At 38.9% G+C, this 24,145-nt stretch overlaps 2 protein-coding genes across 8 annotated transcripts in view; one reads left to right on the top strand and one right to left on the bottom strand.

Annotated features, from left to right (window-relative positions):
• The window catches only part of SPR (G protein-coupled sex peptide receptor), a 619,021-nt gene that overhangs the window by 451,766 nt on the left and 143,110 nt on the right, over positions 1-24,145 (bottom strand). The window lies entirely within an intron of this gene.
• LOC147873002 (ribosomal protein S6 kinase alpha-5-like) lies at positions 507-6,885 on the top strand. The gene is made up of 10 exons (XM_087353997.1): positions 507-702; positions 927-1,042; positions 1,619-1,729; positions 2,501-2,578; positions 2,748-2,839; positions 3,206-3,356; positions 4,345-4,500; positions 4,854-4,910; positions 5,717-5,801; positions 6,686-6,885. The coding sequence occupies exons 1-10, from the start codon at positions 507-509 to the stop codon at positions 6,883-6,885; spliced, it is 1,242 nt and encodes a 413-aa protein (XP_087210123.1).

The raw sequence follows: 24,145 nt of genomic DNA, 5'->3' as shown, positions 1-24,145 counted from the left end.
TGCCGAACAAAATTCATCTATTTATGAATGCTGGATCATTTACGAAATGATAACATTTATTTGCGGAGACATTTAGAAACGCAGGGTTTCAAACAAGATAGAATTAATCAAATTATGCAGACAGCTCGCGAATGGGTCAAAGACCACTCTCCATGGAGATTCGACACGTAAGCACTTTAACGATAAAAGTTGCAGTCATGAAAACTCACAGACCTAAACGGTATTTCACCTTGTTTCTGTCACCACGCAGGAAACAATATAATCTAGTAATATCCTGAGCACAAGGGCTTCACCTATCGGAGAGAGCTTTAGAGCTTGTTAAAGAGAAGACGAACCACGTATTTATGAATTTTATATTCATCGCGAAGTTTTGGCATTGGAAAAAAAAAAGGGTAGAGTATCATAATTATTTGAAAGGAGACTTTGCTGATACGACAGCCCGTACCTGTACAGATATCAAGATGAAACGTAACTGAGATTCTGTTACAGGGTTTGGCGAAGTTTACATGGCGAAGAAGAAGGATGGAAGCGACGCCGGTAAAATCTACGCCATGAAGAACATCAAGAGCACATCACTGAAGAGAAAAGACATCGAAAACGCGTGGACGGAGCGTCGCGTGTTTGAAAAAACGCGCGACACTCCTTTCTTCGTGCAACTGCACTACGCTTTTCAATCCAAAGAACACCTTCATCTCGTAATGGGTGAGTACATCAAACGAAACATCACCTTAACTAAATGTGTAGGGTCCTCATACGAACCCCGTTTGTCGAATAATCCTTCGCTCTCCTTTAAAATATTTCACTTTTTAGTATTCTGCAGAGCTTGGATTTGTAATTATACAGTTGCCGGATGAAACATACAATACATCAGCATTCAGTAGCCTAAGAGTCCTCACAATAACGCGATCTCGTCTTTATTGTTGCAGATTACGTAGCAGGAAAAGACTTCATCGAACTGCTGGAACAGCGAGGTAGGCTTACGGAGATTGAAACAAGATTCTTCTCCGCCGAAGTTATCCTGGCCCTCCAGCACCTGCACGAGGTAGGCAACCAGCACTCCCACTAAACAGCATAATAAATAGGGCGGGGGTACAACACATGAAAAGTAACTGGCTTACTGATTTCAGGGCTATAGAGTTCTCTTCAAATTCCCTTTATTTTTTCACAGTACATCGAATTCTTTGTAATTTCTGTGAGAAATATCTTGATTCACAACAAATGGTAATTCCTGAATTTAAGCTCGATTCTTCAGAAGAATGCTCCCCGGTTTAGTAAGCAAAGACTTTGGTTAGTTCTGTCATGTCTGATTATTTAGCCGCCAAGTAATTCTCCGTAACCAGAAAAGTTCATTTTACAAATTTCATATCTCTCAATTCAGTATAATAGAACATTCACACTTATTCTTTCTGTAGTTACGTAAGCGAGATTCATAGATACTTACCTGCTGAAACACGAGAATTAGTTAATTAAAATGCACGGCGTGTAATTATGATCGATCTACGAATCCCAATGCCGTATAATCAACTGTAAAGAATACATAAAAATTGTACATATCGAAAATGCAAAATGCGTTTCCTTCTCCCCAATGCTCTTGAGACGTGTTCATTTGTTTTTTCAGATGGGAATAGTTCACCGGGACTTGAAGCCGGAGAACATCCTTCTGGACGCCGCGGGCCATGTAATGCTGACGGATTTCGGTCTGTCGAAGGAGTTTCCGTCTGATCAGGAGGTAAGTTTAGTGCCAACTGCTTTATTCAGTCACTTTAATTCCCTGTGTTGGCTGGAATGTAGAGGATGAGGGGATCTCGCTCCATCAGGGCGTAACTCTTTGAGGGAACTCAGAACAATAAAAATATATATATCTGAAATGTCCGAAATGTGGGCACGCATATTCAGAGAGCACTTCTCTTGTACTTACATTTAACAGGGACATCACAATTTCTCAGATTCTGAGGGTGTCAACTAACAAGCGCAGAATTTATTACCTACAGCATTGCCTGTTGTCTGTAATTTGCTGTTTAAAATTCCACAAATAATTCCACCATTAAGTATCTTATCCACTTGCAAAACATTAAACATCAAGATGCACGGTTTTACCAGGTGTTTTGTATGGCTGTGAAATGCGTGTCTTACTTCGAGCAAGGAAATGCTGGGACCTAGAAAAAACGTGAAACGTCCAGCTCACCGAGTATTCCTAAGGGATAAATTTTCAAAAATACACTGTGCCAGTTAAGTCGGGCGAGAAGCAACGCAAACATATATTTGACGTTGAAAGTTTTTGGAAAGTAAGAGCATGGAAAACCTTGAAAAAGACGGGAAAACTCATTACGTTGGAGAAACATGTTATGACGTCAGAAGATAAACAGAACTGGGTCTGAAGTGCATCCTTGGATGTTAGCAATCCTCAAAGTTTTCTTTCTAGTATCTCAGTTAGGGAATTGTTTCTGTGTCTCATTGCCTGTCACATGTAACTTATTTAAAATCTTGTTTTTATCAACAGGATAAAAGAACATACTCCTGCTGCGGTACTCCAGAATACATGGCCCCCGAAGTAATCCAGAAGAAAGGACACGACATGGTAAGTGTTTTCTTCTATGCATATATCAGCTGCTTATGATTACATAATATATGCATCAGTTACCGAGCGTACATTACAGGAAGCAGAATCCATTTTTTTCTGTTTCTGGAGGGTGCAAAGAAATGGGAGTGGCTGATTAAAGCTCTTATCCTAATTTTAACTGTTGCAGGCAGCTGATTGGTGGAGCCTGGGAGTGCTGATATATGAGATGCTGTCATACTCCAGGCCGTTCGAAGAAATGAACATTCAGGCATTATTTACGTGAGTCTCCTTATTTGCGAAGAGCAATGTTTTTTCAACAAACTCCTCCACAGATTAGTTTGACCCTAACAGAGGACCAGTTGTTATCCGTTTTAATGCCAGTGAAATTCCCGGAGAATCAACTTCATGGAGGAAACCAAAATTCAGGCAGAGATATACCCGAAACAAAAGATTATACAGGGAGTGAATTAAATGTGAGGGACAGGGAAGGAAACGGAAAACAAAGATAAGCATCTCAAGATGTTATTATAGATGAACCTGCAAAACCTATTTCGGTGGCTTAGATTAATGAAGTCATTTACAGGAACAATGAAATACCATCAGGGAACATAATGGCAGATTTACTAATTCGATTCTCTTTTACAGCAAAATTTTGACTCAAGAGCCCGACTTCCCGCCTTTCTTCCCACCACGTGCGTCGAGTATCATCGGAATGTTGCTCATTAGAGATCCGAAATTTCGCCTAGGTGGTGAAGTGGGGGGCGCCGAGGAAATCAAGATCCATCCTTTCTACGCCGTAAGTTGTCTTCCCAAATCTGTTACCATAAAATATTGTACAGAAATGCTTCACTTCTGAACTGTCTTCTTCCTGGACGCAAGAAAGCTAAGTCCCGAAGGACGATCGGATAATTGAGACGACCATAGAAAGAGACGAGGTTAAGGCACCTGACGCCATGTTCTTCTGCCACTTGTTGCATAGCCCCACGTTTGTCTGGTCTCTGTAAGACTTTAAATTTGTTCCGCGGGAAAAATAAACTACTTTCTCTTTTCGCGCGACATTTAACGAAAGAAATCGCTTCGTTATGAGAAATTGGTAACTTCAGTTAAGAAACTAAAGTAGATCTCCGCTCGTGTTTTCGAAGGCAATAAAAAATACTCTACAGAGACGGAGTGCACAAAATGCGATCAGGAAGTGTGACTCATTCCAGAACACGCTGAGTCGGCCGTTGACAAAATGGACGCACGCCCGTAAAAATTGAACGTCGAATAACTGAAGGTCAGACTCTAATGTATTTCTAAGGAAGCAAAGTGTAGTTTCAATGTTTCTAGAAGTTGCTACTGTTTCAAAACTTCAGTAAATAAATAAAAAGTGCGGTCTAAATTCCCAGCAGGAGGCAATCCTTAACGTAGGGAAATTGCCAAGGGCCCCTTGCATCCAAATTGCGACGTACGAAATATTTCGAGCTCAGTGACATATTGAGGGCCCCAAGAGACAGACAACCCAAAGAAAATTGATTGTAATCCAGGAACAAACCGTAATATAAAAGTTTCACGAAACCTGATCTCAAATTTCTTTCACGTACGAATCTTAAGGACACGACTAGACATCTTAAAACTTTCCTCCCAGTAAATGCGACGTTACAAAACACTTAAAAAGGTCTCAACAATTTACATCAACGCAGAAGACTTAATTTCGTAATCCCTGCAATTATAACAAACTGAGGTGTTCTCTTGTCTGCTTTGCCAGAATTCTTCACTCTGTTATGCTTGTGTTTTGTCTACAGACCATCGACTGGGATGAACTGAGAGCGAAGAAGATATCACCACCCTTCCTCCCACATCTCGACGATATCATCAGCGTCGATGAAAACCAGTTCGGTGTGGCGTCTGACCCTCGGTCAGCGGGCACTTGGCGTCCAAGGAGCGACGACCCTTTCAAGGTGAGAACACGTAATTTTCCTACTTTTATTGCGTGTCGCATCAGAACAAGGCTAATTTCTGGCCCTTTTAGAACACGTGTTGGAAGCCGAGGGTCACGTTCCCTTCGAGGTGTTACAGTCAGTAATAATTTTATTCTGGTGATTAGGCCTTGACCGATATTTGTGCACCGTAAATCTGGTTTGACAGACAGATTTTTTATTTTTATGGGCTTACTCTCTGTTTTACAGTGAAGATACGATTTTATCAATTTCTTTCCAAATACACATTTTTCTGATCTTACAAACGCCGCAGTAAAGACGTTCCAACACAAAAGAATTTTGCTTAAATGTGACTTTTCTAATTTCTATTGCAGAACTTCTCATTTGTGTCGCCATCCTTGGACGAGACCTCCCTGGAGCGTGCAACCACAGTAAGTGTTAACACTTAACATACATTAGTTTCTCAGTACAATTTACGCATTGCAAGTTACAAAGTTAAGTAAAAATCCTCTCTATTTTTGTCTCACATGACAAATGATGTTTTATTACTCATCTTTCAAACATATTCTAGAAAATAATCAATTATTAGATAAGCAGTCGTAGGCTCTGACAATATTTACCATTTTCAGGCTCTGCAAGAAAGAGTTGTTTTGCTGTGTCGCTTGAATGTCGCAATAATATTAAAAATGTTAGATTAATAAATTAAGACCACAGACACATCTCGGTCGTATCCGGCAACCTGGAACTTACTCCAAAAAGCTGTACTCATCAGATGTCGAGCAGCTCACCCGAAGTTATATTACGTATTGTCGTAAACAAGAATAAACAAATCGATCTAAAATGACCATAAAACAGCTGTTTTGCCCCACGTGTTCCTTTTTTGTCTTCTGCTATATTTTCTTATTTGAAATTCGCTTGTGGTCGTTGTTAAGTATTTGGCCAGTGTTCGCACTGAAGCAACTCTCGGTTGCTGACTTCGTCGGTAAATCTTCTTTCATCCTGACGAGGGTGGAATGGCCTCAAGGTTGAAAATGTCTCTAGTCGCGCGACTTAACAGCAGGTGGCATCGAAGTCTAATTGAGTCTGAAATGGTGCAAAGGGGCAGTTCTGTTGAGTGCGTAATTCTAACTGCAAAAACAGTTGCCTCGAACTTGGGTTTTGCTGCAAAGAATCACTAAGAAGGGCGAATGTTGAACAAACTACTACAAGCAACTGATTCCTGTTTTCGTGTCAACAGATTGAGTATCCAACAGCGCAGGTGTCGAGTGCCCCATTGGCTTCCTCACCCGAGCTCATCCCTGCATCCACCAATCAAGGACCAGGTGAGATATCTTATTTAATTTCAGAACTAAGCGACTAACTTGCATCGAGTTCCCCAACACTTGCAAAATATCAGATGTGCCCAGACAGTGGAACTCGGTCCGTGTCGATGTCGGTCTTTTAGTTTGTAATGCCACCCGCATTGAAGTTTTTCTCAGAGTAGGATTCAAACAAATTTTGTATGGAGATTCAACAGAAAACTGCAGGAAAATTAGGATTTTAATACGGAACTTCTGTAGAATGTTACAATACCGTCGTACAGAACACGCATGTCTGATCTGAGTACCTGCACCCAAAAATGCTTCGACTGCATAAGACAACTGCTCACTGAGCAAGTTCACTATATCAACTTCGCACTTTGTGTTTTCTCTGTATCTCTCAGCCTCTGACCTCGAAATTAAACTCAAATAACTGCTTCATCAGCTTGTAAAATTTATTGTTCGAGTTACGTAATTAAATTCAAGTTTCGTGAATTTGTGTATTATATTATATTAAATAAATATAACTTATATACTCGTGAATAAGTATCCCTTTCCAGAGTAAAGGTTTGTTTGTACGCGTTTATAACACTGTATGAGATATCTGGTGCTGTCTTCCATCGCCAGCGCCACGCGTGGTCAAAGTATTCACCACTCCCTCACACACTTCATTAAACTGAATGGTACTAACATTACGAAAGAGAAACCTGAATTATGATAAAAGTTCTTTAGTTTTAATTGTAAAAACATTAAAATATTAGACGCAGTCTTCAAAGAATATTAAACCAGTTGTCAACACAAAATATAATGAGGTGGAATAAAACAAAAATTTTCACACGTTAATGTATTAAGAGTAAGTTTGATTGTCCCATGAACATAAAATGCGATTACGAATTTTTCATTTGCAGACCCTACATGTGACAACGATCACCCTTCCAGCATCCCAGAGACGATTCTGAGGATTGTGATACCATCAGGAGGGGTGGTCACAGAAGATCGGGTTCTGCAGACAACAACGCATCAGGCGGACCCGAGAAAACCACAGAAGAGGAGGCACGTCCTGAGTCCTGAAGACGGCGGAGGGCAACAGAAGAAAATACGTCTGTGAAGAAACATCAAAGGCGAACCTTCTGCGTGGATGCAGCCAGAGCAGATCGGCGAAGAAGAATCATCGTCAGTGCTTCCTGTAGTGGAATGAAACAGCCTGCAGAAACATCGCAGCCACTGATTCTCCATTACAGTAAGCAGCAACTGGCTTTTTCAATGTGTAACTTCGGCTTACTGGAATAAGCAGCGTCATGAAATGTTGGTTTCTGGATGTTTCGGCAAGCACTTGCGTTGTTATCTTCAGGGTAATGTCTTTGGGAAAATTAGGAAGCCTCCTTTTAATACGGCAGTGGGTGGTGGTGGCAGGACTAGAATACCTGAGGAGCAACGACCTATTCAATTAAGAGGAGAGGCACTGCCAGTTTCTTCATGTTTACCCGTTAATCTAGGCAAATTCGTTCGTCCATGATTACAGTATTTCTGACCCCCAAATTCAATTCTTTTTAATTCTTCCACTTTTTCAACGTTACGTACTGTGAGCTATAAGAAGTAGTTAAGAAAGGAAATTTAGCCTCTTAGAAAAACATTTTTTTCGGTGGGGTTCCGTCCCTTAATACAAATCTTCACACTTGAATCTCTAACCCCTTTTAAAAGTGAATTGGAAATTCATTCCACAAGTGCCTATCTTCATGAAAAAATTACAGTAGTGCTGGGCTTAGATTTTCAAATGTCGTTCTGTCAGAGCACCACATAATCTGTAAAACCTAAATTGGGCTGAATTCCAGCAATTTCCCCTTTCAAAAACGACAAGGCGTCGCATTGCAGTCTGCCTTCCACGGTGTTATGTATCCATATCTGAGCTGGAACTATTCCTCGAATGTTCCTCCACTCGGCCCATTACCTAGCAACAAGCAACAGTATCGAAAGACTAAATTGCTTTCTCGTTCCTTTTTCGCTAACATTCCTCCATCTACGCCGACGACCCCTCAATATTTAATAACCAATCTCGCTAAATCTTCTTTTAATCACTAGCCACGGCCTATTTTACTGCTACTGAGAGAAGTAGGCCGCCAGGTCACAGGATTATCCTTGGTATGAGGGTCGTGTATTTCCCACAATGCGCCTTATTCCCTGGCTCTGTGTCATCTTAAATACGGTTTGGATATTTCATAACAACTTCGAAATTACGCCTTTACCCCGGGCTAGCGACCACGTGGCTAGGAAGGGAGGGGACAGGGAAGGTTTCAGCAGCCACTTCATTAGGATGACAGGGACAAATTCGATCTTCTCCGAAACCTTCAACATTGAACACTGCTTATTCTCCGACGAAGTTACACTTGAAATTCAGATTTCTTTTCAGGCCAGAAGACCGAACATCATCCACTGCTTGTTGATCAATTTGCATCTGCATATCTTGTGTTTCCCCAAATACCATCAAGTTGCAATTTTTTACATTTATATGTCCCCAACTCTCCCCTAGAAATAGACTACAAGAAACCAGCCCAACTGTGAGTGAGCTCTTGTCGGTAAATTCACATCTGCATCATTTCTCTCCCATTATTCTTGATTATCGTACATTCACCTTCCCTTAATCCTGTTAAGTTCTTCCTTTGGTTGTCAAATTTTGTAAATCTCTGCAGAGGTCATAAACATTTTGTGTGTTCTGGTATCAAATTTCGGCCGTTTCTCTAATTTAGGATCCGCGTCACAATTTCGTATTTGACCGTCGCATTCGACGTCTACGTTTGCTAACACTTCAAAACGTAATTCATTCATCAAGGCCTACTTATACATTCTTTTTCAGTTTCCAAATTGTGGTCGGCAAGTAACTAATTAAATTCTGTAAACCGTTCGTTTTCTCAGAGAGTAGAATTTGTTAGTGACAGGTTGTCTTACGTAATTTTGGAAGGACGTTGGTGCGACATCATTGTCCTTAATGTTCATGCCCCAACTGAAGACAAAAGCGATGATATCAAGGATAGCTTTTATGAAGAATTGGAATCAGTATTTGATACATTTGGCAAGTATCACATGAAAATTCTGCTAGGAGATTTCAATGCAAAAATTGGGAGGGAGGATATCTTCAAACCCACAATAGGCAGCGAGAGTCTCCATGCACTTAGTAATGATAACGGTGTTAGAGCAGTAACCTTCGCTACGTCAAAAGATTTAATTGTAAAAAGTACAAAATTTCCACACCGTGATGTTCATAAATACACTTGGACTTCCCCAGATGGCAGAACACACAATCAAATAGATCATGTTTTAGTAGATAAGAGAAGGCAGACAAATGTAATTGATGTGAGATCATTCAGAGGAGCAGATTGCGACACTGATCATTATCTGGTGGTAGCAAAATTGAGGGAGCGGCTTTCAGTAAGTAGACGAACTAAACAAAATTTTGACACAGAAAGATTTGATTTGAAAAAATTAAGTGAGGGAGAGGCAAAGGAACAGTATCAAGTTGAAATTTCGAATAGGTTTCAAATTTTAGAGACAAATGAGGATAATGAAAGTGTGGACATCAACAGGGAGTGGGAAAATGTCAGAAACTGCATCAAAATTTCAGCAAAAGAGAAACTAGGATACTACAGGAGAAAGCAAAATAAACCGTGGTTTGATGAAGAATGTTCAAAATTAATAGATCGAAGGAAGCAAACAAAATTTCAATGGTTGCAGAACCCAAACAAAACAAATGCGGATAATCTATGTAACGTGAGACGTGAGGCTAGTAGAACCTTTAGGACTAAGAAAAGGGAATACCTGAAGGGCAAAATTGCTGAACTTGAGACAAATAATAAGGAAAAAAACATCAGAGACCTGTACAGAGGCATTAATAACTTTAAGAAAGGATATCAACCCCAGACTAATTTGGTAAAGGATGATAGTGGCAATTTGCTTGCAGATCCAATAAAAATTGTGAATAGGTGGAAAAATTTCTTTAGCGAGCTCTTAAATGTTCATGATACTGGTGATATTAGACAGATTAAAATGCATACAGCTGAACTGTTGGTGCCAGAACCAGGCTTAGATGAAGTGGAACTAGCCATTGGGAAGTTGAAAAGTTATAAATCTCCAGGAATTGATTAGATTCCGGCCGAATTAATTAAAGCAGGTGGCAAAGGGATGCATATGAGGATCCATAAGCTTATTCAGTTAATTTGGGATAAGGAAGAGATGCCACAACAATGGAAGGAATCCATAATTATTCCTATTCATAAGAAGGGGGACAAGACTGAGTGTGGTAATTACCGAGGAATATCGCTGCTATCAACCTCATACAAAATTCTATCCAACATTCTTTTGACAAGATTAACCCCATATGCGAATGAAACTATTGGGGATCATCAGTGTGGGTTCAGACGAAACAGATCAACGATTGATCAGATCTTTTGCATTCGTCAGATACTAGAGAAAAAATGGGAGTTCGGTGGGACTGTACATCAGTTATTTATAGATTTCAAAAAAGCCTATGACTCTGTGAAGAGAGAAGTGCTATATAATATTCTTATTGAATTTGGTATACCAAAGAAGCTAGTGGGTCTAATAAAAATGTGCTTAAATGAAACCTGCAGCAAAATTCGAGTAGGTAAATATGTATCTGAGACATTCCTCATCAAGAACGGTCTAAAACAAGGAGATGCTTTGTCTCCCTTGCTCTTTAACTTTGCGCTAGAATACGCCATCAGGAAGGTCCAAGGTAGGCAGGAGGGTTTGCAATTGAACGGGACACATCAGCTATTGGCATATGCTGATGATGTTAATTTATTGGGGGACGATATAAATACAATAAAGAGGAACGCAGAAGTTTTACTAGAGGCTAGTAGACAGGTGGGGCTGGAAGTAAATTCAGAAAAAACTAAGTACATGTTAGTATCTCGTCATCAGAAGACAGGCGGGCAAAATTATCTTAGGGTGGCTAATAAATCCTTTGAAAGCGTTACAAAGTTCAAATATTTGGGAACAACAATAACAAATCAAAATGATACTTGTGAGGAAGTTAGGAGGAGACTAAATTCCGGAAATGCTTGCTACTTCTCAGTCCAAAATATTTTGTCTTCCCGTCTGATTTCTAAGAACCTGAAAATTAAAGTATACAAAACAATAATCTTGCCTGTTGTTTTGTATGGGTGCGAAACATGGTCTCTCACTCAGACGGAGGAACACAGATTGCAGGTGTTTGAGAATCGGGTGTTGAGGAGGATATTTGGGCTAAGAGGGAAGATGATGGGGCGTGGAGAAAACTGCACAATGACGAGCTTAAAAATCTGTATTGCTCCCCCAGTATTGTGAGGGTGATTAAGTCGAGAAGAGTGAGATTGGCGGGACATGTAGCGCTCATGGATGGGACAAGAGGTGTGCACCGGGTACAGGTTGGGAAACCTGAAGGGAAGAGACCGCTGGGGAGACCTAGACATAGATGGGAGGATAATCTCAGGCGGGATCTATGGGAGATAGGAGTTGAAGGAAACTGGATTTGGTTGGCCCAGGACAGGGTCCGGTGGAGGGCTTTGGTTAATTCGGTGATGAACCTTCGGGTTCGGTAAGCCATCTAGTTAGTTAGTTAGTTCGTTTTCTCAGCCTTCCGATGTAATTTCCACGCGTCATTTCACGTAGGCAGATTTAAGTTAAGTTTTTTTGTAGGCGTTTAATTTGTTTGAAAAATTATGCAATTCTTAATTTTTTGGAATCCATTCCCTGATAACTGCATATGGAATTGTATTTAACGTGTCATAAAGATATTCAGAGCTTAGGATTCGTCTTCTATTACGAAAAGAGTATTCCTGTGATTACTTTACGTTGCTCCCACTGGCTGGGATAGTGTATCATAATTTTCCAGTAGACCTTTCGCGAAAATTCTACTTCTATTCAGATTATCGTATAGTCTGTAAGATTTGAGGTTTTCACAGCGTTGAGTATGAAGATTCCTCTCTTCTGAGCTGTTGCTCTGTGTAGTCTGGTAGATGTTTACCGACGTTTCAGAGGTTATACTGCCTCCGTCATCAGGGCGATGATTCATCGGCAGCATGACCTCTGAAACGTTGGTTAACATCGACCAGACTACACAGCGCAATAGCCCAGAAGACAGGAATCTTCATATCGTATACTCTGTTATAAGCGATTGTCCCAGATAAATCTTAAGGAGATTAATTTTCAGTCTATATTCGACCGCCATGACTAACAATAAAAATTGCAGTCTTCATTTCCGCGGGCCCCAGTATATAATTACTTTGTTTATTTGTGAATTTTACTTTTCAGTTCTCCTTAAATCATAAATAAGTCGTCCTCTAACCTTATGAAAATATAAAAATAACAATTATTTTTATGATAGTGTTCTGCACTCTTGATTTCTTTCAATTAGGACAGTCAGGTCATAATAAAAACTTCCCTCACATTTTAAATCTCGACGGCCAGTCAGCTGTCTGCAGTTACGATTGATTCATTGCTCAAAATAAAACATATAATTTATCTCTCCATTACGTCATCCAACCCCGGTGCAGACTGCTAGGGGAAACAAAAGATATGCAGAGAGCAAATCTCGTGGTCAACCGAGGAACAAGCCTTCGTTGCTGCCCGTACAAAGAGACAGGCTGATCCCATTCTTAGTCTTGAGAATTGCCTCCCTAAGATACACCTTGATATTACCCTCCCATTCTTTCTTGGTCTGCCCAGTGAACGTTTTTCAGAAGGATTTCACACCATAACTCTGGACTCACCACTTGCCTCCACCATTCTTGCTGCATATCCAGCCCATCGGAGCTTCGTAGATTTCACTATCCTTATTATGCTAGGTGACTCGTACAATTCACGCAGCTCCTCGTTACGAAAAATTCTAAATTCCCCACGTATTTCATCCCTCCCAGGTCTAAATATCCTCCTCAGCACCGTTTTCAAACATTTGTAATCTACGTTCTTCCTTCAAAGTAAGAGACCATGTTTCAAAACCATACAAGACAACAGGCAAAATTATTGTTTTATATTTCCCGATCTTTAGTGTTGTGGTTACTAAACGGAATGAAAACAGTTTTTGAACTGGATAAATTCAAGCCTTCCCCGAATGTATTCTACTCTTAACTTCTTCAAGGACCTCATTTCTATTTGTTATTGTTGTTCCCAGATACTTACATTTTGAAACATTTTCAAATGACGTGTTACTTTTAATTATGTTCCGCCATTGCTACTGAAGTTGATCCCTTATTACGCCCATTTATTTAGTTTAATCTACATTTACCTCTAGACTTATTTCCTTGCTAGCCTCTAGGACACTTTCTGTATTCTTGGTTATGGTACCCACACAACATCCCCCAGCAAATTGACCATCAGCATAGGCAAGTACCTGGAGCAGACCATTCCTGAATCCCTCTGACATTCTTGATGACGTGTTCTAGTGAAGAATTAAGAAGAATTTTGGACAAAGCATCTCATTTAACCAAAATAATGTATCAGATCAATAATACTTACACGGTGTCCCACAAGTCCCGCAAACCGAAGTTCGTCATTACAAAAAAAGTTTAAATTGTCCTGCACATTTTGTCTTTAGTATCGCGAAAACGGTTAACGAGCTAAAAAGTGGTTGCCCGCATCATTACGAAGCCGCACGTAATATTCCACTTTATCTTCTTCACACGACTGCGTTCGCAAATAATTTTGAGTAATAACAACACTTCGTGCTCCTTGGATTCCTACCACACTAACACAATATTTAATACGTAATCCTCGGGTTGAGGTACTTTCGGGACATACTGTATGTATGATGAAAGTGCCATAATTGTAAAATTGGTACATTGGTCGTATGTTTGTTTTCATTGTAATGAAGGGTTTACTGCACAAACATTACCAGCCAGAACATTCAAGTTTACTCGGGGCTTTGTTTATTTTTTGTTAAATCCTATAAAAATAATATTCTAGTAAATAACGCAAACATTACACATAATATATTTAATTTCATATATATTTTACCAAGGTATAAGAATAACTACAATTTAAAGATGTCAAAGATAAGTTAGTGTTAAAATTTGAAAATTATCGTGGCTTATCACATTGTCGCATGTACCACAGAAATGGACTTATTTTGCAGAACCAAAACGTGTATTTCTCTCGTGTGTCGGTAAAAATAGCTTCGTCACTTCACCTTCGTAATTTACCATTGACCCATTAGTAATTAATGTTATTGGGAAGCTCCTATTTGCAGGCGGTACACAATTCAAATCTCCGAATTCAAACAATCTTCCTATACACACGTCTTCTTAAATCACTGACAAATTTGTTGACATGACTTCAGCTGCTCGACTGTTCATAACCGATCCATCAAAGTGATTCTTCAGAAATTTCTTCCACTTAGCGACACATGTAAAAGCGACACATGGAAAATTCCTTTTCGATTAAAGTGTGCCTTGTCGTGTCTTTGCACTACGCCCTTCAATTTGTTAGGACATATTTAGACTTAGTAAACCATTCATTTCCCCCTCTCATATCTTTATTTCCTCCTACAATGTTGTAAATACGATTTCATTGGCTATGTTTGTTTTTATTGAAATTTGTTCTTTTCTGATATAATGGGGGAGCTAAATTCTTCGTTTCCCTTCGTTATTTAATTTGTTTACAAATTCTGAGGTGGGTCTTGCAATTTGTGTATCCGCTGTGTGTGCATGCATGTATTATGTATGTATATATGTATTATGTATGAATGTATTTACGCATGTATTATGTATGTATGCATTTAATATGCATGTATTATGTATAGGCTGTTTGCTAGGACATGAGCTATGGCCTTGAGATGTGCAGTGCATTTCCACCCCGAACAGTGGATGGGGTGAACTCAGAGCTCAGTTGCAAGGCAGAATTGACCGAGTTCACTTCGTGTGGTAAATTCCATTTCAAAAACATTGACCCATTTTTAATAGGCATTTCATATTCATCGCTGTTTCTACTCAGCACGAACAGAATGCAAAGCGTGGGCAGAGGTGTAAAGAAAATAGTGGGACGTAAAGTAATACACAGCCAAAGTAGAGAAATGATGATAAGTGTTTACAGTTTTATGAAGAAAGAAGCGGACAGCGGCAATGTGATTAACGTTAATCAAATACAAAATCGTGTTTCTGAAGCTACTGGTGTGTCCATAAGTACTCTGAAACGCATTCTGAAAGAGTACGAACATAATAAACGAGTGGGAAAAGAATTCAGCACACCTCACAAGAAACGGCCAAGAAGGAAAATTAAAACAGATGTAGATGATTTTGACAAGTGTGTAATTCGAAGAACGATTAACGAATTTCACACTACACAAGGCGAGCGTCCTACTTTAAAATCGTTGTTGGCATTAATTAAGAAAAAGATTAACTTCAGTGGCGGGAAGTGGGCTCTTTGGAAAATAATTAGAAATTTAGGCTTCAGGTGGCGGAAATCAGAAAGTAATAGGAAAGTTCTCATCGAAAAGGATGATATTCGTGCAGCAAGACTGTCTTATTTGAGAAATATAAGTCGTTACAGAAATGAGGGGCGACCTATTATCTACATGGACGAAACGTACATTCACTCCTCACACACGAAAGGACATGCCTGGGGTGATGGTACAAATGCAGGTCTACTTGCACCCGTCTCCAAAGGACAGCGAGTCATCATCGTACACGCTGGCAATGAAAATGGCTTCATTCCAAATGCTTTGTTAATGTTTAAATCGGGGACAAAATCTGGAGATTATCATCATGATATGAATTTTGACAACTATGAAAGATGGCTCAAAACGAAGTTAATTCCAAACCTTCCACCAAATTCGGTATTAGTAGTGGACAATGCAGCTTACCATAACGTACAACTTAATCCGGCTCCAACTTCTTCATCTCGAAAAAGTCCTATGATCGACTGGCTTTCAGATCGTAGCATTCCTTTCAGTGACGGAATGTGTAAGCCCGAATTGTATTCTCTAATTAAACTGCGTAAGCCACGATTCAAAACATTCAAATTTGACGCTCTACTGTCTGAACATGGCCACTCTGCCCTTCGCTTGCCGCCATATCATCCAGATCTGAATCCGATTGAACTGATATGGGGATTGGTCAAAGAATATGTCGCCAGAAAGAATGTCAGTTTCCGTCTAGATGATGCTATGAAACTAGCTGAGGAAAAGTTTAGTAGCATCACAAAGGAAGAATGGACCTCGAGGTGCAACAAATCCCGTCAGTGCGAACAGAATTACTTGCGGTTGGAACCTGTTATTGACGACATTTCGGAACAAATTACAGTTAATTTACAAGATGGCAGTGATACCAACAGTTGTAGCAGTAGTGAGGAAAACGAGAGGGAGGAAGAAGATGCAGAAGAAGATGATGGGGAATTAAGTGGAATAGAAGCTTTGTAAAATATCTTCAGCCGCTGTAAGTAATTCAGTCTGCATTGATGTTTTTGTGTTCGGTAGTACAGAGAAAGGTGTTCTCCTCCGTTCCCCACTATCACTAGGAGACAGCGTCAGTACCCTCCCTTACGCGCATATCCACAGCTCATGTCTGAGAGAACGACTAATATGTATGCATGTATTATGTATGTATGCATGTATTATGTATGAATGTTTGTATGTATGCATTGTGTATGAATGTGTGTGTGTGTGTATGTATGTATGTATGCATGCATGTGTTATGTATTTATGCATGTATTATGTATGTATGCATGAATTATGTATGTATGCATGTATTATGTATGTATGCATGTATTATGTATGTATGCATGTATTATGTATGTATGCATGTATTATGTATGAATGTTTGTATGTATGCATTGTGTATGAATGTGTGTGTGTGTGTATGTATGTATGTATGTATGCATGTATTATGTATTTATGCATGTAATATGTATGTATGCATGAATTATGTATGTATGCATGTATTATGTATGTATGCATGCATTATGTATGTATGCATGTATTATGTATGTATGCATGTATTATGTATGTATGCATGTATTATGTATGAATGTTTGTATGTATGCATTGTGTATGAATGTGTGTGTGTGTATGTATGTATGTATGCATGTATTATGTATGTATGCATGTATTATGTATGTATGTATGTAATATGTACGTATGCATGTATTATGTATGTATGCATGTAATATGCATGTATGCATGTAATATGTATGAATGTTTGTATGTATGTATATATGTATGTATGTTTGTTTGTATGTATGCACGTTTGTTTATATGTATTCCTTTTATTATGTCTTATATCATGATGTGCAGGGTTTTCCAACATTGTCATTATTCCCCTATTCTCATAGAAATTCTTGCGTAGATTTTGTATTTCACAGACTGTAAAATATATGACTGAGGTTATAGTGAAAAGTTGTTAGCCTAACGCCCAACCCCAACCCGGAGGACCACCCTTTGTCGGCTGTCGGCAATTGCTTGTTCAATGTATTCTCTGCTCATAGGTTTTTTAATATTGGTTAGATTTTAAACAAATAATATAATTTTTTTAAATTTGCATAATTATTTATGTTGTGTTTTAAAACGAATTGATTAATTAAACATTTAACCAATAAGATTCCTCATTTTTTGGGTAATTTCTATTCATAAAGTTTGTTTAGTGTTCATTCGTTAATAACATTTGTTCCTTACATTTGCCTGGTTCGTATTTACTGTGTTCGTTTAATGCTACTTAATTTAATTAGATATCTTATTTAAATTAGCGTCACTCTTTTCCAGTTCCCGCTTTAATTTTAAAACTATGTAATCAGGGCCACTTTAACCAGTGGGAAAATTGGACAGCTGCCCACGGTCCTTTAATTTTATGGGCCCCATCCGCCCGCCCGACCGACGGTACCGCGTTCTTAAATTTGCCCAAAGTTTTTCCAAATTTCTCTAGAAACATTTTTGGGACGTGTCAGCAGTAAGTCTGATGATACTAGCATTCTTACGGCAAAATTTTATTCGATTCTGTGCTGTTTGGAGCGGGGAGCGCTATCAAAATAGCACACATATTAAACAGTTAGTTCACTTGTTCTTTGGATTCACCTATTTGGGCTGTTGAAACACAAAGGACGTTCAAAACGTTTCTTTACCCGTGGGTAACTTGGCATTTCACACTTTAGCTTGAATGTATAAAATTTTTACATAATCCTTTTATCCTTTCCTATTCATTCAGTTTTTGTTAATATAAATACATTTTGTGAAAACCAAGATACTTTATAGATTAAGATTTCTAAATCTCTCAGTAGCGTAAATTTGCTGTGAATCCTCCCTATTTTTAAGAAATGGGACAGTGGACCCCAAGATCATGTTTTTCCATAGCCTCACCACTGCCTTAAAGTGGCCCTGTATGGAAGGCGTGATAATTGTTCATAATGGTTCCATCTTTCGCATTTTATAATTGTAGTCTGAGCATGTAATAAAATATGTTTGTTCCTTGATGTGAATGAATCTGATGTCTTAACTTGTATGTGTAATTACTCTCAAACTTTCTTTTCTTTTCTATCGTTTGAGTTTTACATTTTATTTTCATTTTTACTCATTTAGGAATAACTTTGTAGGAGCTGAGGTTTTCACGGCAGTGATTCTGAAGATGGCCGTCTTCTGGGTTGTTGCACCGTGTAGCCCTGTAGAAGTTTATTGTCATTTCGGGTGTGATTGCCGCCTCCATCATCAAGGCTATCGCCCTGATGGCGGAAGACAGGGACCTCTGAAACATCGATTACCTTCTAGCAGACTACACAGTGCAGCAGCCAAGAAGACAGCCATCTTTGGGCACATTTTGTGAAGAAATGTTTTGTTGAATTATGCAGAGTGAATGTCGAGTGTCTTCGAATTCCTTATGTTATGCAGTCCCACACAACACTTGTTTATCAGTGTTTGTTTATCACGCGTTCTTTGCGAAGAGTGCATTATCAGTTGGTTATATCTGTCCGTCAGTCCAATCAATTCAACCCAAGAGCCACTGGATGCATCTGGATGAAAGTTGTGCCACTCCACACAATTGGGATTTAATACCTCTTCCTAAATGTAGGCTGATAAGAACGCATGAGGATATTTTGTGTATTCCTGTACGGAATACAATTTCCGAACTTCTTTTTAACTACAGCAGGACTCCACCCCTCCCTTTATTTCTTCATTTTCTTTCCTTCGCGTTATATGTCATCATATATAATCGTTTTTAAACTTGACTGTACTGCATTACAATGTTTCCACAAATCCTTTAAATATTCAAACAAGAAAGTGGTTTAGTTTAATATATTTTCAATTCAATTCATTTATATATTTTGCTCGACTGCACAATAAAAATTTGAAGGCGCTAAACATTCATTCTAACAGATACTGCACTGCACTGAATTCTAACATAAATGTAACACTTTATATATTTATTTAAAAACTGTTAAATATAAAGCCTTAAATCTAAATAGACTTGTTCCTTTTCATGTATTTATTTTTATTTTTAACTATATAACTGTCGTATAATATTTATAAACGTCTCCAAATAAAAATATTTGTCTTTTCCATACCAATTGACACTGTATTTCAAAACTTCTGTGCTATTTATTTTTCATAGTCTCGTTATAGACACGCCATGGCTCAGCCAATTATTCGCCGTCCTTTCACCACGAAGGCTCGGGTTGGCGCCTGAGGTAGTCCACGAGAATTTGTGGTGGACAAAGTGGCACTGAAATATTTTTCTCTCTGATTCCTAAGGTTTTCCCCTGTCCATGTCATTCCACCATTTTCGTTCATGTATCATCTGGTCGAGGGGGGCAATGGACCCGTAATGGTCCAGTTCCACACAGAAATTCTCTCACCCAATTGTAGCAATCACAAAATACCTTCATGTACGGTGCAATGCATGTATTAGGGTAATTGTTATTTTTACTGTAAAGTGTAAATAACCGGTGATTATATAAAATTCTTTAAAAACTTTTGCTAGTAAGTTTGGGTAAAAGCCGCTCACAATCAACTGTTAAATTATATCATAGGATGTATGTATATCATTATATTCACTAATCTATAATAATTCTTGCTATCTTGAAGTACATCTTTATTACACGTAGGGAAACTTTGTTTCTACTGCGCGTTTGATGACATGTCTTTCATACAATGTCTCTGTGGAACTTGAACCGCCAACTCTCCATCTTTCATATGACGAATAAATTAATATGGAGGAGTGGTGGAATTGTACCGACAGGTTATAAGCAAAGAACTCTGAAAGAATCCCGTCTTAACGCCATTTTGTCCGCCACAAATTCCACATGGACTTCCCTGGGTGTGAACAAGAGACTCCACGGTAAGAATCCCACCTTTAGCCCTAACCACCTGACCTATGACGCGGCTAACGCAGGTGTTTACTTGTGGAAGTCACTGTGTGCTATATTTTTCGTAGTTTTTACGTCTAATATTTCTGTGATGTAACTGTATTGTTTGATTAGATGTTGTATTTTGTAATAAATGATTTAAAAAAAAAAAATTCTTTTATTTCAAGTTTCGATAAGACAAGGTGAATATAGGCCAAGTTCTGGTTAAGGTCGTAAACAGTTGTATTTTAGACAACTAGAAGGATTCCCAGAATGTATATTTTAATATATATATAGTGTGTCTATGTACACACATATTTATTATTTGGGGTCTACAAAAAGGTTTTCGAGCAAATTAAATTTTGGTCCGTATCGCTTTGGTTAGTTTATTTTATTATTTTAGTCGAAGATAAATTACACTGAAACTTCTCAAAAACATTTGATTCCAACAAATTCAATATATAAGACACAGTTCAAGTATATAATTAATTTGGAACATTATCCTATGCGAATCATAATAAAAAAAATAAAAAGAGTATAGATATATATATATATGTGTGTGTGTGCGATTTCAAATTTAAACGGCGAATAAATGCACTGAAATCCAATCAGGCTATTAGCTGCGTCAGAGCCGATTTAAAAATCAGAGTCTACGATGCGTCTTAGTCATCAGAATCGACATTTAGTGGCAGACCTTTCGTAAGCCTACGTGTGACATTTGTATCGTCAATTTCTTTCATCAGAAATTACAATTTATTAATTTATATGGTGCAGTAAGACCTTCTGTTTCTTGATTAAATATGCCGTTTAGGAAATATTTGTCATTCTTTCCAAACCGGTGAACATAAAGTTATAGAAAACACAAAAGCTCTCAATATTTGCAAAATGTAAAATTCGTGTCATTTTTAAAGTAGGCCCTACCCCAAAGAAAACGTATCTCCTTGCATAGACCAGTCTGTTAATAACATGGAAAAGGTCCCTATTTGCTCTGAGAACCAACTTAAACCCCCCCCCCAAAAAAACAGAATGCATTAAAACGTTGAAGCACTCTGTTGGTCCACAGTTAATGCTACTTCAAAAACAGCTTAAACGCCAAGCCGTTTAAACGTGTGGGCGGGTGTGGTGGTAAATCGCCACGCATTCTTAAATTTTACATTAGATGGAGACGAATGGTCAGCTCCAAGTCTGGCCGCTTTATCTAAAAACAAAAAGCCTCCATTAAACAGGAGGCTAGGAGGGTCTGGCAGCTGTTTGCGACGAAATGTCCTTGTCCGGATTTGAACCAAGTTCGACCAACTTATACCCAGTCACTACTGCCCACTCGCCGAGGTGTTGCGCCTCATCACATTTGAAGTGTTCGGTTGCTCTGGGAGAAACGCAGAATAAACTGTCTCTTATAACTCCGTATCTCTCGCTTCGTGATAAAGAAAAACGAGATTCAAAATGGACCTCTTCACAAATGCTACTAACTATGTTATTTCTCTTTGAGATGTGGCAACCACGTGGAAAGAAATATTTTGTTACGTGTTCTTTTAACAATTTTAAAAATTAATGTTGAGTGTGCAGAGCAAAAAACGCATTTCTAGGAACTTAAGATAGAAGAACAGCATAAGATCATTTTATTGTAATTCGAATTACAGATTCCACTACCCTCGTAAATAAATTAAACTTAAACGAGTTTATTTGATCTAATTTTTCACAATAAAATGTGCTGTGAAAACCTTAATAAATAAGAAAAATTATGTGAAGTGGCCTTCGTGACTCATGTTGAAAAGTTTGATTCACAGCAATTTCGTCTCGTATTATCTACTTCGTACTCCGCAGAAAATAAGTGAAAGTAGGGTTGTCCAAACTAGAGTCGTCACGCATTGAAGTAATTTCGATGCAAAAATTTCTGCCAGTTGGTATTCCTCTTAGCTTAAGTTTTCCGCTTAACATACTCGAAATAGCAATCTAACATTCCAGCACATTTTCAAAACCACAGGCAGTTCCCACTCTTACGAATGGTTACGCTCCTGGAGACATTTTGTAAAACGAGTCGCTATTTTCAATAAGTGCAATATTAGCTTCGTTACTGAGTAAATGTTTAAATCTGTGACAAATTCCTTCATAGTCATCCACGCCTGGATCTTCCGAACGGCCTCTTCTGACCAAACTTTCCAAACCAAAATTTATTTAAAATTATTCATGGTCAGGACTTTTACCAACGTCTGTTCTTTAAAACCACGACGTTTCGGAGGCTGGTTCTGTCTCCGAAATGTCGTGGTTTTAAAGAACAAACGAAGGAAATAGTCTTGACATAGAATAATTTTAAGTGTAAATTACCGTCGTCAAAACCCTTTAGAATCAAAAGTTATTTTACACGTTATCTGCTTAAAATAAATGTATAATTTTGGCTTTCGGGTGAGACCCTCATCGAATGTTTGATGTCATCCAACATTTCAGCAGTTGCCGCTGATATCAAATAAGTAAAATAGATGTTCATCTCTCATGGTAAGAGGCAGTACCTGACAACCATGCCAAAAAGGCTAATATTGTGACGTCATATCACAAAAACCATAAGGAACTTGGAGATACCGGTGAAGATAAATGATACAAACCGCAGGAAAAAGATTAGATACAACTAAGTCCCTCAGAATCACAAACCCCCAGTGACGCAAGGGTCGAGGGTGGAACCGATCTTAACGCGCTAACCCACAAACCCACAGTAGTGGTAGGATTCTATCTCGCAATTACAGACTAGCGAGTTTCCTTTATTGCCGCTATTAAGGCTAATAGTTGATAAAATGCGAGACTTTGCAAGCGATAAACACCAAGTACCTTCAACAGGGATGATGGTTAGTTTGGGGATTATCGACGTTTAGCGAACTTTTCGTCTGCTTTATTGTCATTTAGCTTTTCCTCATACTTCATCCGAACTGGCTACTTTAAAACAAAAATTTAAAAGAAGGAAAATATCGCATTTAACTGCCACCGACACAATACATTTTAATCAATTGGGCATTCAAACTAGTATCTTGTAGCAGCAGACTTGTCTTAAGGAGGAAGCCGGGCAGAACCTCTGCTTCGCTGCCAGCAGTAAATTAAAGCGTCCCACTATACGCCATGTAGGCGCTGGGGGGAGAAGTATTATAGCTTCTCATTCTTAACCTCGGCACCAGATAGGGGTGAGTGGTCAGCATCACGCCCCCGGCAGCGCCTTACCCCCGGGAAAGGACCCCGGTACCCATTGGATAGGAGGCTGGGTGGGCAGAGGCTAGAGGAAAAATCCTCTGTCCCCGTCGGGGATCGAACCCCGGTCGCCTCAGCCCTTAGCTAGTCACTATACTGACTGAGCTATCCCGACTCATTCGCTGTCAGCAGTAGGACCCTTAAATTGGGTGGGATCAGTCTCGTAGCAGACGCCGGGGTTTAAGGTGCAGAATGCATCGCCTTCCTTTCGACTACACGCGTCCTGCACTGAACAGATTTATCATCAATATAAATTTCATGGCCTCTTTCTACGCCTCTCTCTCCAAAAGATATCGGATTCCACCCTTCCTACCTTCAATTTACTTTGACACGAAATTTCTTTCCATATTGCTTGTACCATCTTCATCCATTTCTGTTACATTTTTATACGTTATCTTATCCAACCCTTTATCTTTTCAACTTACATATAATATTTATTCTATTTCTTTATCCCCGGCATCTATCATACATTTCGTATCCTCGGACTGTTTTATCTCGAAACATATTTCATGCTCTTGCAATTCAATATCGTCACTGCTTACGAGTGAGTCCTCCATCACCATACAAGTTTCAAGACACCCGAAACTCCAGTGCATCTCGTCCTGACTACTGATTGGTTGATCCCAAAGTTATCAAATATTACGTCACAAAGCAGGTTATTTCCGGAGATCATGTCACACGAAGTGGTGCGTGGGTCATACTGTTGACTGTTCCAATTATAAACACACGTTACAGATCGATGAATACACTGACAAATGATTTTCGCCAAACTTGGTATGAATATCATTCCACTAGGGGTCTTCCCTTATTAGTAAGTTTTACCT

The sequence above is a fragment of the Zootermopsis nevadensis genome, unplaced genomic scaffold (genome assembly GCF_977971745.1).
Source record: "Zootermopsis nevadensis isolate Lab colony 2312 unplaced genomic scaffold, Znev_1.0 Znev_ptg000022l, whole genome shotgun sequence".
Taxonomy (NCBI): Eukaryota; Metazoa; Arthropoda; class Insecta; order Blattodea; family Termopsidae; genus Zootermopsis; species Zootermopsis nevadensis.
The sequence above is the reverse complement of the archived record's forward strand: the minus strand, read 5'-3'. Positions and strand labels throughout refer to the sequence as shown.

Bases quoted from the DNA above. Each gene is read 5' to 3' on its own strand.
- LOC147873002 (XM_087353997.1), top strand. From the start codon at position 507: ATGGCGAAGAAGAAGGATGGAAGCGACGCCGGTAAAATCTACGCCATG. The intron at 1,043-1,618 runs GTAGGCAACCAG...TTGTTTTTTCAG, and splicing joins CCCTCCAGCACCTGCACGAG to ATGGGAATAGTTCACCGGGA. The intron at 2,840-3,205 runs GTGAGTCTCCTT...TCTCTTTTACAG, and splicing joins AACATTCAGGCATTATTTAC to CAAAATTTTGACTCAAGAGC.